We start from the raw sequence: 18530 nt of genomic DNA, 5'->3' as shown, positions 1-18530 counted from the left end.
CGAAGACGACTATTTGCGTTTCCCATGATTAAAAATGGGTGGTTGTTTGCACTACCTCTTTTTCAACTACTAAACTAATCTTTAGATGTTACTAAGTTAACCAGCAGTTTCATCCCTTCACTCCCTTTTTCTAGGGGATTGATTGTATTTCTGAAAGAGGTCACATAGAAGTGAGTAGCAGCTGCAGTCTCCAGACATTGGGTAAGCTACAGAAGCACCACCTCTTTACTAGCCACAGAATTAAAACAGGGATACTAGTAGGCTAGGTATTAGCATACAGCAGGATTTCTTTATTTCTTAGAAGACATATCTTTTTGCATCAGTTGCTTTAAGTCCACCAAATAATTTTTCCCCAATCCCCTGCATATACAGGAACCATTTTTCACATGGGAATTCCCACTGCTTTTCACTGACTATGACTAAACAAAAATCCTACCAGGTGCTCAAAGTATAACCAACATAGGAGCAGTATTTTAGCAAATACTTAGAACAACATGCAGGAGAGACTTGTGCTATTTTCAGGCTGAGGTGCCTTTAACTACACTGACAGTGACCAAGCCTGAAAGAATGTTCTCAAAATTTTACTTTTACAACAGTTATTCTGCAAAAGTTGTCTGAGTTTCGATAAACTCACAGTTTTTCCTACAAAAAGAAAAGACAAAAGAACAAGAAGATAATGTGAATGGGAACTGGAAACAGTCAAGCACCTTGTGCTCTGCATCATGTAACCATACATATTAACATTGGCTTACCCTTCCTACTTCCCAGCTATAAAGGAGTAAATGCAAATATAATTTATAATTCATTTTCCTAACTAGTAGTTGCTTTTGACCTGCTTCACATTCATCACAACCTACAACAGCATTCCACACATACCTTTTTCCTTTCTTGAAGTGGCAACTGTACTTAGGATAATCGTAGAGTTCAGTCATTCGTTCTTTGAATAATCCTCTGACTGGACACTGCTCGAGAAAGGGTACTGTAAGCTTGTTCTGGGCCTCCACAAATGCCTGAAAGAAAACAATACCCCCCAAAAAAGACATGAACTCAATCAGGAATGCATATTTCCTAAAGGAAGCACTATTTTCTGAAGCAATGCATCACAAACATCTTTCCCCCTATACAGGTTGTGTAGTGTCACACCTGAAGAGTCTTACATACTTATTTGCATTATGCCACAATACTGTAGAAAAACTGACATTATCTCTTGAATAAAGTCTCTCCAGGGCACACGTTGGGATAACCTGCCGTTTGGCCAAAGACAAGTCAGATTCCTGCCATTCCCCTTAAAAAAAAAACAACCCAAACCTCATGCTTTTAAAAACTCTCCTTATACTTGCTTAAATGGCATAGAAAAGCTAACTTACAGTACATACCTAGGAAATACCATCTTCCCTTTCTTCCCTACATGATACTCCAGTACTCTATGATAAATAAATTAGGAAATGGATAAAGAACAGAGTCCCTTTTGCCCACAGACAGCACTATCATTTCAGGCGCTGCGAAGGGCTGGAAGATGATACAAAACGTCATGTGCACCATCTGTTCATCCTATTAACATAACACACAGGATTAGTCCCAGACAGTATTTCTTGGAAAGGACAAAGAACTGTCCACAGATCAGTTCTTAGTTACAAAGGGCAAGAATACCTAATCTCTGAGAAGAGAACTTTGAGGAGTCTGTTTTCTTTAAAACACTCCACCTCCCAGTCACAAACACTTAAGGACAGTGGCCAAAACCATTACCACTCCAGCTGTTTGTCAGAGGCTGCCGCTGCCACGGCATGCGTGGAAAAAATGGTGCTCTGTTGGTGTTTCACCATCCCTATTTATAGCACAGTACATTAACATAAAATTAATACCTAAGCATCTTAAGATGAATCACAGCTGCTAAAAAGCAGACATGCAGGCTCTTCTGTCTCTAACACGGAGTAGGACGGACAGGACACAGTGTATGTGGCCATAATTCACAGCCAGATGCGGCAGCGATGGCTGCAGTATCACTCTCGGACCCCAGTCTCTCGCCTCCAGCTTGAAACTCTGTCCACTCATCTCTTGCTTGCACAGGTCTCTTTCCCAGTTGCTTTGAAAGAGGCTATTGTTTCTACCTGTCCAGAATCTGTCACACAGCAAACAGATTGACTCATGGTAACATCTACACTTCACCACACGGCACAATGCACAGGAAAAGCAGGGCTACAATCCCTATTTTGCAACTTGTTCACAATTCTTCAGAAAAGTCAGATGCTGTACAGAGTACCTGGCACACATTTACCAAGTGCTATCAATGTTTACTCATTTATTAATTCTTCAGCAGAAAAAGAGGAAAGAATAGAACATAAAACTCTTTCAGCAGCATTTTACAGACATTTCACATGGTGAGAAGTGAGCACATGGGGCAAGTAGAGACACACACTCTCTCCCATTTGCGTCGCTGACACAGCAGTGCATAGCCAAGAGCTGCATTACCTGCCAAAATGTGTTTTCAGAGACTTGTCAGGCCAAAAGGTAAAGGAGAAAAAGCATTAATTATGGTCAGTCTCCACTTAAGAAATATTTGTTCATGCCTAACAAACCATGCAGAAACTGATAAGCTTTAAACATCTGAGTGCAAAATTAGTAATGCTCTAAGAACACTTCGCTAAGTCCTGAAACATACTAGTTTAAGAACACATGGGCTGGTTACACACAAGTCACCACTCAAAGATGACACAAGAAAGCAAGCACTACAGCACCAAAAAGGAACAGATACAGAAGGCTAACAATGACGACTTCTGGACCTTTACTCAAAATTTTAGACTCTATGTACCACCAAGAATACATAGTCATGAAACAATCCCATGAAAAAAGGGAAAGAGGTGAAGGCATTGCCAAGGGAAGGCCATTTTTTGCTTCTGTTCCCCCTTTGAGAATCATACTGGCACAGATAGCTTTAACATCCAGCACAGCAGCACAGCACATCCCAGTGGCAAGTCAAAATGCCACGCAGCCTTCACATCATACCGCTATAATCGTTCCCCCTCATCAAATGATGAAAAGAATTTAAATCAAATCTTCCCAAGAATTATGTGTATCTGAATTTTGTTTTCTCTAAATGGAAATACATGAATTTCAAAGACCACATACAGAAAAATCTAGACAGCACATGCTATGCAAATAAACTAACTACTCAAAGTGCTGTGACATTTTCAGAGAAAAGATGTCTTATAAAAACATGTATAAAACAATCCATTGTATTATATGGGCAAAAGCACTTTTCAGTTGCATTTAGTGGACAGAAACTGTCACGCGTCTTTGTTTTAGCTATCAATAACACAGCCAAAATGGTAACGTTGCAGTGAGGGTATACTAGAACTGTGCATTACTCACTTTTAACGGCGCAGTCACATCTTACCACATCTGCTTTCATTACTGGTATTCAAAGAGGAGACACAAAGTTTTATTTACAAGCATTAGTTGCACAAGAGGATGCTTACATACTAACTTGCACTCACAGCTGAATCACTAATATTTTGCTTTTGCGGGAACTTAATATATCTTTCCCGTTTCCACTTAGTATGCACCAAAAATTCCAAGACTATTTGTAAAAGGGAATGCCTATCTGCTATCTGAAAAAGCAGGTAGGAATTACAGGTTTTTGAAAGAGTTCCACCGAGAAGAATCCAGTCCAGTTTGGAAACTCTCTGTTCTTAAACTTTTGAGCACAAGGTTGCACTCATGTTCAAAAAGCAATAAATAATTGAAATATTGCTCTAGGTAAAGTACAGGAACAGATGTCAACAGAAACTCTCATGGTAAACAACTCCATCCGCCACACTGAGCTGAACAGATGCCACTCTGTACGTCTTGATGAGACTATAAAGAAAGATTCTTATTTTACCTGTAGAAATGTACATGTGACAATCTATCATAAGCCTTGAACCAGACCAGAATTTGCTAGCAGAAGAAAAGATAGAATAAGGGCCCAAGTAAGGCACATGCTTATGGGTATCTCAGAAAAATACAGTAATTTGAAAAGCAAAAGAATTTCTAAAGTGTTATACTAAGACTAGAGACGTTCTACTTGAGGCTGAAGTGTCTGACCATTATTTGAGCAGGCCAATTGCTATTTAAAAAAAAAAAAAGTATAACTAAGTTTCACCTAAAACACACATGCCACAACATTTTTTAACCATGCTTTGTTACAGCAGCTTTCTACATGCCGCTAAGCTATTCTCTCAAGATAATGATTTCCACTCACAGTATACTTTCCAAGAAGTCCTAGGACAGAAATGGTTTCAACATTACCAGTCTTTGTTATTAATCTGTAAAGTATTTACAGTTTGTTTAATAGCTACCCCCAAAATCTTCATACATATCTTCTCAGTAAAATGTAGTTCAGTGCAACTCCTGTAAGAGGGCACATGCTTTTTTTAATTATTTTTAAGTATTACAAAATAAAACTGAGCAGACAACTGGTGGCTTACCTCTTAACATTTACCTTAATATTTATCAAAGAAAAATTCAAAGTGCAATTGGAAATTTATCAAAACATGTGAATGAAACACTGATCTATTATAACTACAAATCCACTTAATTGCAGTTGAGAGTTTCAGTTCTAGCCTTAATCCAAACATACATCTATTCCTAACACCACAACTCAACTGCGTATCGTAAATGATCCCTGGTCTTTCATCCCTTGTCCATCACTCATGTCTGCAACAAGCTACACGTTACTGCCTGCACTCCCAGTGAGTTAAGGTACCGCGTATGACTGACATACTGACTGACTTACAGTAGCAAAAGCCTTTCCTGTAGTCTAAAAAAGAGCTTATTTCCCACAAGGTGTAAAAACAAACCAAGAAGCTGAGGAGTCCAACCATGCCAAGCCCATGACGCCAGTAGAAGTGTGGTTTTGCAGTTGTGGCCTATGTCATCACCAGAAGCATTTCACTGGTGTAGCACATTTCAATTATGCCAGGGATGCTTCCTCAGTCTGTCTTAAAGGTCAACAGCCAAACAGTAGCAGAGCAGGGACCCAGCTTCTGCACTTTCTCTCTCCAAAATGAGGTAGGAACTTCCCCATCTGACCAGAGGCTCAGTTTTTACTTTTGTACCTGGAGAAGGGAGTTTCGTTTGCTTATAGCTGTGCACGACTTCTCCAAGCACACACAGGGAAAAAAGTCATATAGTAAAGCACATAGATCATGAACATGGAAGTGCACACTTCTTGAACAACTGCTTTTCCATGAGAGACTGAGGATGGGGCTTGATGATGGGCTTAATCATCTCTAAGACTGCACATCTGACAAGAAACAGTCCTGCTCAGTCACCTGCAGATTTCAATAACCTCCTTTTTACAGCAGATATATACACTGCATATGGAATAAGATCATCTTGGTGAACCAACTGAAAAATTTCTAGACCTATTTGACTTTCACCTAATTAAAACTAGGCTATGGGCTGCTAGAAAAGGAAAGATTTCATTCTTGAACCATCTTAGATTCAACTATCATGTGGCCTTGGGGTGACCTAGATTAAGCATGTTGTAAACAGGAACTGAAGAGTGGCTCTTACACTTCAGATGAGCATGGGTGCCCAAGGAATTCTTCTAGTTCTGTACTTAATACGTAGAAAATTAAAGGTAGCCTGTTGTTGGAGATGCACATGGGATATTTTTACTTTTTCCCCAAAACAAATGGAGGTTTGGGATATTAAGGAGTACATAGAGAGCGAGCAACTTGGAGGAAGAATGGGAAGGACACAGGTCTCAAGATCAGTGACTTGAACGCTTGAAAAGTCTACAAAGCACGCTCCAAATTCTCGCTGAAGCATGCACAGTCATTCAATCGCCTCTATACCACTGTCTGGTTATTCTTTGATCTAGTTGGTGCAGAATGGCTATTCTGCGTGAGTCCTGCACACTATCTCAAGAACTTGGAGATAAAACTATTAAGAAAAGCTAGCAAGAAAGAGCAGCCATCAGCAACCTCTGCTGCAGAGCAAAAAACTGAATGATAAAGCAGATGAAAGGAGTTTAGCACTTCAAGACCAATTTTTTCTGACCTCTTCTATGAAACAGGTAGAACCGCAAAATATTTTTAATTCCCTTTGTTCAGTAACCCCTGGAACTTTGGAAAAAGATGGCATACTCACATACTTACATGCACAGGAACTCTCTACACTCTTTGCATCATACTACTACTGCACTGCAAAATTCTGCCAAGGCATGCGTTTTTTAGAGTGTAGGCAAGACTGAACAGCATTTTCATTACACCAATGTGACATCTTGTGTCTGGGCTGCTGCATTTTTATGAGGATGTTTTAATTCCACATTCCTGATTTTGCCTACAACCTCTGGAGAATGAAATTCACCCACCTTCAATTGCTCTTACCCAACCTGTTCACAGTATGTGGCAAGAACATTCAACACAGGGAAACAAAAAGGTCAAGTCCTGGCATTTTCCTCAATCCCCGCTCTTCCACAGGATCCTTAAAACCACTTTAATAGGTATTTGTAAGGCCTCTATAAAAGAAAGACATAACCGTATCTCCCCACGCATATATCCCTCTGAATTTGGCACAAAACTATCCTATGTGTACCGTTTCTTAAGGATGCCAGAATCAAGAAAAAAAAAATACTCCCAATTTACTAAATATCTAATTTTCAATGTTAACACCCATGGCAGAGTTTTTCATTAAAACCTGATCTGAAATGAACCTTTTTAATCCACATGTACCTTTATACATGCCCATAGATTTGTAATTAGAGAATGGGATCCTAACTGTACATGTTTTATCTTGCTCTTGACAATTACAGTAAGTTCTATTCAACCATCCTCTAGCTCATCAAGATGTATTATATAGGCACATACATGAGAGAACCTTGAAGGAATCTCAGGAATGGAAAGCCACCCTGCAAGATTATTTTTAAATGGAGACCCTGCCCTCCATCGTTTTTCTGACACAGTCACACAATCTGGTGTCTACATAGACACCACTGTTTTAGATCTGGAATTACAGTTATCACAAAGTTATTATCCATTACAGAGGAACCCCCCTCCACACTGCCACCTACCACTTTCTGGCCATCACCCCCACAACTCCCTATGCCATGAATATCAGAGGAAGCAGCTCACAAGTCATACTTCGTTATTTTTCAGGATTCTCTCTCAGCAAGAGACTGGTTCCAGCAGAACAGTCTAGTTATACCACACTGCAGGCTGAAAACCCTGCAACATCTGCAATCTGTAACAAGAGCCAATAACAAAGGCTAACCTCAGGAGGAAAATGTTTGGTTTTTTTTTTTTAAAAAAAAGGGTCTTCCCCCCCCCCCAAAGATGCATTCACTCACTTTGTCACTGTACAAAGAAAGCAAGCCAAATGAGTTTTCTTTCTACCCTTAACTGTTTTATTATGGCAATTTCAGATGTACTTAGGACAACAGATACAGTGCTCCAAAATCAGAGTGTTTCTCTTCAGTGTGACACCACCTCCTTGAGCATTCAAATTCTCCAGGAAAAATGTGTGCAAAATAAACAAGGCCTTAGTTTTCCAAATTCTGTGATCTAAGTTATACTAAGTTTTCTGGTCTTCCCCCCAGTAACACAAAGGTACAAAATAACAGCATTGCTGCTGGCGCCATAAGATATCATGTGAACTACACCTACACTCACTATGTAAGTATTCAAAAAGTATTGGCAGGTCCTTCAAAAACAGGGCACCCATGCACCTAGTCTATAAAACAGAACCATGTCAGAACAGCCATTCCTGTACAAAGAAAGGTTACCTTTGTCTGTTCACTATCGGGATCTTCAAGCCAGCAGTACGGGTCGCTTATTTTACACCCATGGTAATCCAACACCTGAATTTATAGAAGAAAATACTTTATTAAAAAAAAAAAGAGAGAGATGCACACAAGCAAACTCTATTTATTAAAGAATGATAGTTATCAGTGCTAAAAAGCAAAGAAAGAGAAAAGCAGCACCTTGCTCCCAGGTGAGTTGCTAATATTACCATTCTTTGGTGATGGCACCAAGGCAGCAGAGCTGCCCTCAGAAAAAACACAAAGCACCAGAGAAATGCAGAACATGAACATAAATTCCTTCCACAAAACGGATTAGTAAAATAATAATAAGAAAACCCACAAACAACAAACAATACCCCCCAAAAAGCAAACAACCCCAAACCCAGGTGTTCAAGTCAAATCACAAAACCCAATTACTGGACGCACCCAAAATGTAATTTTTGGCTACACAACCGTCTCTGGTTTAGCCCTCCCTACTATTGCTGCTCACAAACACATGCTTATAGTACATATATAAATTTAAAAAAAAAAAAAAAAAAAAAACCAAAAAAACAACAAACACACAAAAGACTAACGCACGTGGTTGAATTTATCTGCTTCCTTCCTCCGGTACGCAAAATAAGACTACCTGCTGTTAGGAGTTGCGTAGTTCAGCCTTTCATTTTACTATAAAAGCAAATACTTTACTTTTTCCAGTGTTGGCTCAGGTCGGCAAACGTTTTGGTTTAAAAGCGATGTTAGTTCTGTAAATAACTCCTGGGCTGGCGCCTAAAGTGCAGTCCTTTGCGGAAGGAGAAGCAAACCGCACCCGTTTCAGCCAAACTTACGCTGCAACCCTTGCCTACCGAGTTCGGGTTGGAAGGCAAGGAAACAGCCGATCTCACAGATGTGCTGCCACAAAAAAATAAGACTGCTTGTTCCCCTGTGCCGCCCCAGCCCGGTGGAGGCCTGCATTTCCCGCCGCAGTACCGGCAGCTCCGGGCTTCGCACTCCCAGCCCGGCCCGGCGGCGAGACCCGCTCCCCGCGGCGGCCCCCCGCCTCAGCCGGGCGGCAGCAGCCCGGCCCCGGCCCTCGGTGCTGGCCCCCCCACAGACACAACGGCCAAAAACCCGGCTTCTAACAAGCCCCCAGCACGCGCCGCGGCCCACGGGACGTTCACAACCTTTAAACGGAGAACGTTGCACTTTTAACGGCTGAAGCCAAACAAAGCCCCGAAACCCGAGAAAGCGCTAACACACACACCACCACCCCCGCAGCACCGAGAGCGTGGCGAGAGAGGCCGCCGCCGCCGCCACGGCGGGGCCCGGCGGCCGCCACACGCCGGCGGGGCCGCTCCCGGCGAGGGCCGTACTCACAGCGGTCTCGTCGCGGTACACCTCGGGGTACTGGAAGGCCTGCATGCCGGGCGTCGGTGGAGAGCGGCGGGAAGAAGAAGAAGAAAAGGAGGAGGAGGATGATGAAGCGAGACGCAGAGGCAACCGCAAGGCTGGAGCTGGGGCCGGGGCCGTAGCGGCAACCAGCAGCAGGCGTGCGGCGCGGCCCAGGCGGAGCGGCGCCGCCATACGACCCGCCCACAGTCAAGAGCGGCCCGGCGGCGGCGGGACCAGCCCCACCGCGCCCCCTGCCGGGAGCCGCCGGCACAGGCGCCGGCTGGACGGGACGGGTGAGGCGGGCCGGCGGCTCCGCTCGCCCCTCTTGGCGCACCCTCCTCCGGCGGAGGGGTCTTATTGGAAAACATTAAAAGAAAAAAAAATCGTGGGGTTTTATTATTATTTTTTTTCCCCTCTCGACTCCCCCGCCCACGGGGTGTGGGGAGGAGCTCCGGCCCGAGCTCCCCTCAGCCCTGACTGGAAAACAGCTGCTGTTGCGTGGGTCGGGGCCGGGCCCACCCAGACCTTTAGTGCAATTTCCGTCAAACACGCCTCTCCACAAGCTGCCGGAGGCTGCCCTACACCCGAAAAGCGAAGGCCATGTTGGCCGATGAGGCCCGGTGAGGTCAGCCATTCCAGTGCACCGGCCCACCTGGCTGGCACTCTTCCCCCTCACTGCCGGCCTCACAGGCTCCAGTCCCGCCCCACCCGCACAGCCGGGTTGGATGAAAGTGCACCCACTGGAGGTGTTTCAGGTGGGTGACTTCAGGCTTTATTTTAGAGTGAGGCCAGGCCTTTATTTTACAATAGGGTTGTCTGGGTCAGAAAATCTTACAACCATTTTTCCTTCCAGGTAGTGACCCAGTAGGCCCCTGTATCACGAAAATCCTGGCACTGTGCAGAGGACGGGTTGTCCTTTGGCTAGCAACGTGGATGAACTGCTTTTCTTCCACGCGGTTGTTGCTTCAGCGTTGCCACCGGCAGCCCTCATCACGTTGTCACAAGCCTGGGGAGGACGTCACCACTGCTTATACAAGGTAAATCAGTGTGTACATCTGGTGTGTGGCACCAGCTGGAGATAAGGAAGCCTGCATACAGCGGTGTTTAAAGGTTTGATCAGCCCGAAGAGGGTTCACAGGTGCAAATAAAGTAACCACCTGGAATGACAATGATCTAAAACATTTCAGAAATGGCATCAAACATTTATAGTTACCAGCTCAGAAATGTGCCTTGATTGCTTATGCTTAATGAAAAGAGTTGCCATTTCTAATTGGGCATCCTGTGGGGAGGTTGAGGCTTGTATGCATATGAGGAAATAGGCCAACCCCATAATGATCACTGTTACTAAGTGACATAACTGCGTTCTTCAGCTTCATTTACATGCTAAACAACACCCACACAGCCTCTTGTCTCTCGTCCTTTCTCTTTTGGTCATTTTTCCTTCTCACCTTGTTTCTCTATTAATCTCCCTTTGCAAGGCTGGAGCACAGCTGCCCACTACACCTTTTGTTACAGCATTCAAGAACTTGGAACCAGCAAGGTGGTTAATGGCAATGCCTTGACATGCTCGATGCTGATAAAAGCTTGCTAATTATCTGAGCAACTTGCTCAGGTAAATACTGGCAGGCAAAGGCTGCCACATTTCTGTCTAGAGCTTCCCGGACAGAAGTACATGTGTACCTGAATTGGTATCATATGGAGAATCAGCTCAATATGTCTGTAAAGCATTTGACGTGGCTTTGTGCTACACAAACATGCTGTATGTGCACTGTATGTCTGAGACTTTGGAGTAGTCTCAACTGCAAATTCATCTCATACACAGCAGAGGCCTTGCCTCTCATTCAGAGCTGCAGTTTGCTGGAAGAAGATGTCTTCTTTTTCAGCCTGAAGATGTTGCCCGGGGTGAATGTATTTTACATTTATGCAGAATTTCTGAACGTTTAGCAGCTCGGTCAGACTTGGAAGCAGCTTTGACTGAGCAGCTGTACATCTAGATATTTCCTGGGCATTTCTGCAGCCTCTCCACAGATCAGGTTCCCGCTGTAAAGGCAGCCAAGCTGAAGGGTACTGGAAGTTTGGAGCCGATGTGCTTTACGAAGAGATGTGATCTGCCGGGAGAGGGCAGCCTGACTGCACGCCACGGTTGCAGGCGCGCGTATTTTTTCAGGCTTCGGCAACCTTGTCAATCCAGGGAACTGTAATTCCTGAATGGGCTGGCAAGCATCCAGTAATCACAGTAATTATCCATTACAATACCTTCCAATTCATCCTGGATACAGAGAAGGCGGGAATATACAAAGAAACCCAAGTACATGGTTGTCCAAGATAAGATCTTTGGGCCTATATTTTACAAGCAGTAATTTTCTTTCAAAGGTGAGCAACAGGGACAGAAAGTGAATTTTCTCTTCACTGTAAATTTCTCCTTTGTTTCTTTAGGAGGATGGCGGGGGGCGGGGATGGGGGGGGAGGCAAGGATCACATGTGCACAACAGCAAAAGAAACAAATCTAAGCTGTCTGAACTTTTCTTATCAGAAAAGCAGTTAATACAGATTACATCGTGTCTAAAACACTGCCCAAAACATGTTTTTCTTACCAGGGACCATGCAGCCTCCGTACAAATGAAAGGGAGTGCAGCGTGCAGGCTGTTAACAGAAATACTTTTTATGAAAGGTGTAGCAATCTTCTCCCTTTTTCAGTATGGTTGTTTAACACAAAGTTAAAAGTGCTTAGTGTTAGGACTGTACTGTAACTGAAAATTTGAAGCCTATCTTAATTACTTAGTGTTGTAGCAACAAGAAAATTTTATTAAAATTTTGCGTTTTCTTGGGCCTAACCCAGCAGAGTTCAGGTATGATATTTGCTGAGTTTTGAGGATAAGCTGCTGAGTAAGCAAAAAGTTATCTTCCCATATTAAAAAAAAATAAAATTGAAAATCTCTCGGTAGTATTTGTCATCTTATCACACTCCCATGTTAGCATGAATCTGATCATTTGAAAAACAGATACTGTTCTCTGCTGATATTAATTATACTTCTGCTGATCATCCAGTCATTAGCAAATCTCTTTCAGCTTAGTAAGCGTCTCCACAATGACTCACTGCAAGTAGTGTATTGACTCAGTAGGAAGTGACCTCATCATCCTTGTCAGGGAAGATCTGACAAAAAAATCTAGCAGCAAATTTTGTTTTTACCTTTCCTTTTCATCCTTTCCCCGACCCTACTCCACTATTATGACTTAGCAATGATGGGAGACTTTTCTGAGAAAGAAAGAAGGCAGGTTTGTTCCTTTAGTTCTGTTTTCTTATATATTTTTTAAATTTCATTTACCTAATTGTAAGACAGCAGTTCCGCTGTTCAGACATTTATCAACAGGTGTCAGCAGAACCTCAGTCTTTCACTGTCGTGAGCATGTGCTGAGGTGTACAAATAACTCGAGTTTCAGAGGAATGTGACTAGGAAAGCGTCTGCCCTGCTGGATTTCTATTTTGGAAGCACTGACTCAAGAGCCTAGTCCTCTTGATTTTCAGTGAATCTTTGATTCCTAAATTATGTTCGTCTACTGTACTTATTAATTATGAAAATTGTGTATTGTTTATGGATAATTGAAGGGTTTCTTGTTTTTTGAGATGAATTATGAAGTAACTTACGTAACAAAATACGGTTTTCTTATCTCAGTTACAGAAACTTCTACATGCTGCAGGTCTGGTTGACATTTGAAAGTACAATCAAGCAAAGCATTATTTCATTGTGGTGAATTGCTCTGCACACTTTGGGACAGGATGGGTGCACTGAAGTCAGTGGCATAATGCGGAATCACATTCTAGCTTGCCCTAGGGTTGTGCATTGGTGTGCTTACATTCCTGGTGCTGTGAAGTCAATTAAGGAATGTAGGGATGTCCATATGAGGAGTTAGTATGGAACAGCAATTACAAAGTAGTATCTCAAAGTATTTCATCAGGTAGGCAATCTAAACCATGATTATGGTATGATAAACATACCTAAACTGACGTATGAGTATCAACACGCAGATCATAGTGTAACTACACCCAATTAAAAATAACTTTTCTTTGAATGAATTTTTTCAGACAGATGAAAGTTAAAGTGTTTTAGGTTCACCTTTTCCTTCTGCGTGACTTCCTTTGTGAAGTGAAGAACGAGCAAAATTCTAATCCTAGAAAGGGCTGATGGCCAAATTTTTTTTAATTGACACTTTGTTTTTATTCTGCAATTTTTAACTGGTAACAGTTGGCCATTAAAAGAAGGATTTGCCAAATACCAGAGATCACATAGGAAAATCTGAGCCTTCATGTCCCTGGGTAGATAGTTGATACTCAGCTTTCACTGACTTTGCTGTGTTTGTGTCTTTTAATAAGTTATCAGGGAGACCTGCAGTGTTTGCAAGATTAGGTACTGTCTACTTACGCACCAGATCACTGTATGTTCCTAACACCTAGATTATACTTCAGCATTGCTGTAACTGTATCCCAACCTCATACAGTTCTACTGGGACTCCATGGCTCATGTATTTTGCTGTTCTTCTTTAGAAGGTTCTTGCAGAAAAGTTAGAAGGGTTTGAAGTTTCCTTGCTACACAGTGTTTAACAAGGAAGAAGGGTGTGAAATATAGCCCAACACAGTCGATAGAAGTTTTTCTGTCTACTTTTTTCCCCACCTATTTCACTGATCTTTGAATTAACCCTTCCTCCCTCTCACCCCACCAAACATGACTCTGCAAAAAGAACTATCTTTATAAGCATAATTTTCTGTCTAATGAAATTATATTCATTCTTTTGTGTGTTAAGATAGCAAATCCAAAGTAATGAAATGGAAAGAGAAGTGCTTATTTTTACGTGTTTGCTTTTGCCTTTCTGAACTATTCTTTTTTGTTGTTGTATGCTGCAAAAATACTTTATAAGCTAATTCCTGTCTTCAGGCATCAAAACCAACTAAGATAACCTTTATACCGAAAAGGATGACAATATAAATAATTCTTACATGCCAGTATCTGAAAGTGGAGAGAACTATTAATTGGAAGGAGGTTTTTTATTCTTTTCAGTTCTGAAAATGTAAGGATAATAATTTTCTTGCTTTGGATGAAATCTTGTCCTGATTGAAGTCAAAGGAAGTTTTGTCGCTGATTTCAAGAGGGTAGGAATGTCACCCCTAATCTTGGCAGAGAGTAAAACAGAAGGCAGCTTCCTATTAACAGCATATAACTTGTTGACAGAATTTGAAATACACTAAACATAGGGAAATTGATATATTTTTCTTGGAAAGGAAAACAGATTTAGCTCCTTTTAAAGACTCCACATCTAGAAATATCTTCTTCTACAGTCATCATCTACCCATGTTTAATACATTTCGAATACATGTGTTCAAATGGCTTAGAAATAGTGCTTTCTATTGTGCCTCAGAAAACATTTGGTTTGGGTTATAATACTATAGAAACTATAGATCCCTGCAGAAAAAATAAACTTTAGAGCCAGCGCACCAGAAACGTGATTTCAAGAGAGGCTTGCATGTCCCTTTGAGAAGAAACTCTTGATATATGGGAAAAAGAAAGAAAACTGTATGCAATTCAGTGACCACTGAATCTGAAATTCAAACTACATTGGACAATGTGTAAGGTTATCACAAACAGTAGTGCTCTAGCCATCCTGTCTAACAATTCATTTAAAATGTTGCCACTGCAATTTCACAACAGAGACAAAAATAAGAAGAAAGAAAAAATTTAAATTCCACAAGTGCCTCTTAAGAAAGGTGCTGAATTTTGTTAGATACTAAATAATTATATTTGCAAAGAATCTTTTTTTTTTTTTTAAACATTCAGAGATAACTTCAGCCTTACCCCTAAAGGAGTATGAGTTAAACCTAGTCCTGTAACTGAATAATGCATTACCAACATTTGTGTAGCTGAATGTAAAATCTCTGTATTTCTAGTACTGCAGCGTCAGTGCAATTCAGATGTGGACCAGGGCTTTTCTGTGCCCTTTTCCACACATGCCCAAGTGGTAGAGGCGCTCGGTGCATTTATGATCTAGCATTTATGATCTAACCTTTATGATCAAAGTAAAAAAAGTAAAACAACAGGTAGCCACATTCAGGGACATGGAGGAAAAGAACATGACGTTAGTGTTCATCGTGCATGTAACACTTGCAGCCAGCCAGCAACCTGTTTTTTGCAGATGGTGTGAAAAAGGAAAGCTCCCAGGGAAATTCTGAAGGTGCATAACGGCAGAGTGCTGTGTATTTTTACAGAGAGCTCCTCCCAGGATGGCAGGGCAGTGTAGGAAGAGAACATTGCTGGTGTGAAAGATTTACAAATGTGCGATGACAGCCGGTGCCATGGGATGTTAGAGATGGCAATGGGGCTGCAATCTGCACGGAGGAGAATTATGTTGTGCTTGATGACGAGGGAGCTGGTGGGAAGATGGGAGGAGAGAGGAAACCCACTTACAGCTGTGGGCACAGAGGAAAGAGCGGGAAACGTGCTCTGTCAAAACCAGGGAGAAGCATCTTGTGACAAAAGGATGAAAGCCGAACTGGTAATTTTAGCTGTGTGGAAGTATGAGGAAGGTCATAGCTTTGAAGTTTTATGTATCAAGATTTACACAGAGCCTTGATACGAAAAGCTGAGGCAGAGAAAGTCCCAGTCTGAAGGCGCTGACAAGTTCAAGGTCCAAGCAGCAGACTGGCCAGTGATGTTAGCCACAGTGACTGGAAAAAGCAGCAGCAAAGAGAGCTTAGAAGACAGATTAAGAACTCTGGTGAGCCATACTGAGCTTGAGCCGATGGCGAGACATTCAGAGAGAAGCAGGCTGAGCTTTGGGCTTGGACAGAAGGGAGCATACGGGTGGATTTGAGTCATCAAGGTGAGCAGTTGGGCTTGTGTTTACAGATGAGCTTCCCCAGAGAGGAGGTGCCCTCTCCAGAGGGAGGAGGGAAGGCGTCCAAGGGCAGAGCATTTTGGAGCCCACAGAAAGCTAGAGAAAAACGAGGGCATGTTATTCTCCTCTTAGGGCATGTGATTTGTTGATAATAAAAGCTTTTAAATCCCAGTACCAAAACTTTTAAAGATACAGTTTCTAATGTGGTGTGGAGATGGTGCAGAAGCCCTACGTGGTTTACTGAGTAAATAGTCGCTTTTGGAGATGAATTTTAAGTTTCTCAATTTACAAGAATATTACTGAAAAGGAATGCGTTATTTTGGTTTTTGGTTTTTTTTTTTGTTATTTTGTTATTTCCTTCTCCTGGAGGAGCGTGCAGGAATTTCAAAGGAACAGAAATTTCAAAGATCCAATAGATATTGGAGCAAGTTTAACATTTTTCTTCACCTGAAAATTTTAATGAAATTTTTGCAAGCTTTTTTTTTTTAAAAAAAATGTATGCATAAGGTTTCTAATTCTGACAGAAATTGAGGGGAACGAGAAATGGAGACAAATTTTGTGAAAATAAATTCCTCTTCTGAACATTTTTATTAGATGTTCTCCCTTTGCCTTCCATTTAGGCAGAGGAGGCATCCTTTCCACTGGCTGGAACAGGTTTTTGAGCACAGCCATGGAGCAAGGCAAAGAAATTGTGGAAGTAAGCATGACACACTTGGATGGAAAAAAATTCTGCAAAAAAATCCTCACAAACTTTCCTCTAATTCATTTAATCCAATTATTCTAATTCATTTTTACCTCCTGGCGGGAGTCCTATTCTGAACCTTGCAGATGCCTGAGAGTCATCAAAAAGCAGAGGAAAAGGCCAAAGTAGAACAAGGGCTCTGCCCTGTAACTTTATAGACCTAGTATTCCAAAGCACTGGTGAAATTACCCAAGTCAGAATGACCTTTTATGCATCTTGGGGAAAAAAAAATAAATCAGCATTTCTGCTAAATCACAGTGATGTGTCTTGCTTCCCCTTGCCCTGTTCCTCTCATATGTAGTGATATTGTGGAGTCAATATTCAGCAGCCATTTCTGACTTCTAGCTTCTGTAGAACCAACAGGCTACTGTTGCAGGTTATTTGATCCCTTGCAAAAATTATTTAATTATCTATGGTTAAATATTCTAGGGGAAATAAAAGTACTTGGGAAAGAAACTTAAAGGAGAGAAAAGCAAGAATTAAAGACCGGGAGACCACATCTTCTTCTGCAAGAAAGGTCTTGCTTGCCTGGTAGACTTTCTTTGATCTCTAATTATGTTAGATGTTAGTGTTGTAGTAGGCTTTTTTTGATCCCTAATTATGTTAGATGTTATGTTGTTGATGTTAGTGCTGTAAATAACCCCTCTCTGAATTCACTAATTAAATCTTTTAGTATTATTCATTCCCTCTTACCAAAACTAACTTCAGTAATTAAAAATATGATGGTAATTTATTCTGGCCGTATGACTATTTGTTCAGATATTTATTTAAATAATTGTATTTTATTACAACCTCACAAAAATTCATCCTCATCATTTAATTAGAGATGTATGTGAAAAGCCAAGAGGTATTTGGAGTTAGGATGTGTTTGTTCACTTCATTTATGCCCTTACTCTTGCAAACTTCAGGGTATTTACAAAGGTATAAAGGGTAATGGTTGTTACCACACCAAGTAAAACTTGCAAAATATCTCCGTTTGCTTCATGATAAGCACGTTATCTAAATCTTGTAAGCACTAAAGAGATCAGAGAAAGAAATGTACCTTTCTCTTGTGTAACGCTACCTGGATTTTCTTTTTGTTTTGTAGGCAACTGGCATGTTGCTGTAAACCAGCCTTCCTAATCACTTGTGCACCCACTGCCCTTAACTGATACCACTGCTGCGCTTGGTATCAGACACAACTGCAGGCACATGGAAATAGATGCATTTCTACACCGCTCTTAGGACTTCTCTTCTACCAGAGCTAACTGAAGGTTGCTGCCTATGTAAGGTCTTTGCTCGTGCTGGCAGGTCATGATTCAAGCTGGCAGGTTTCGGCCAAAGACACACCGGGGCATCGGGTAATTAGTGGGAGTAACAGACTTGCTTCAAGGCTCAGCCCTTTGGAAAAAGTGCAGTAAATTTAGTAACCATGCCCCTACACCTACTAAAGAAACTGAACTGGGCTTCTTGCTTCAGGATCATAAACCTAACAGCCTTATTTCCTGGAGGGTGCTGAAAATAAATGAAGCCAGCCCGCTTCTTTCCAGGGAGTGGAAAAGTTGGCAATCGGTCTTCTCCAAGGGAAACCAAACAGAACTAGTCCCTCGGTCCCAAACACAGGAAAACCCTCCCTTTTCTCCTTGCAGAAGAGCACAGAGCTGAAACTGTGGTTGAATTAAAATAACCCTTTTTTTCCCCTGGAGGCTGCCTGATATGCAAGTAAGACACTGTGCCAATCACCAGGCTGGAACAGGCAGTTTGCCT

General features: G+C 41.8%; 1 protein-coding gene across 2 annotated transcripts in view; it reads right to left on the bottom strand.

Moving 5' to 3' along the window:
• Positions 1-9371, bottom strand: part of PREP (prolyl endopeptidase) — a 96008-nt gene extending 86637 nt beyond the window's left edge. The window contains exons 1-3 of one of the 2 annotated variants that reach the window (XM_054194061.1): positions 9143-9371; positions 7769-7843; positions 877-1010 (exon numbers count right to left, since the gene is read on the bottom strand). In XM_054194061.1, coding sequence (XP_054050036.1) covers positions 877-1010; positions 7769-7843; positions 9143-9349 — 416 coding nt within the window. In that variant the 5' untranslated portion in view covers positions 9350-9371. Of the gene's footprint in view, positions 1-876; positions 1011-1862; positions 1885-7768; positions 7844-9142 lie in introns of those variants that run through there. The other variant, XM_054194062.1, reaches the window with a different exon arrangement.
• Positions 9372-18530: the final 9159 nt, after the last annotated feature.

The sequence above is a fragment of the Rissa tridactyla genome, chromosome 3 (assembly GCF_028500815.1).
Source record: "Rissa tridactyla isolate bRisTri1 chromosome 3, bRisTri1.patW.cur.20221130, whole genome shotgun sequence".
In the NCBI taxonomy this organism is placed as follows: Eukaryota; Metazoa; Chordata; class Aves; order Charadriiformes; family Laridae; genus Rissa; species Rissa tridactyla.
Note: the sequence above shows the minus strand (reverse complement) of the source record. Positions and strands in the feature narration are given on the sequence as shown.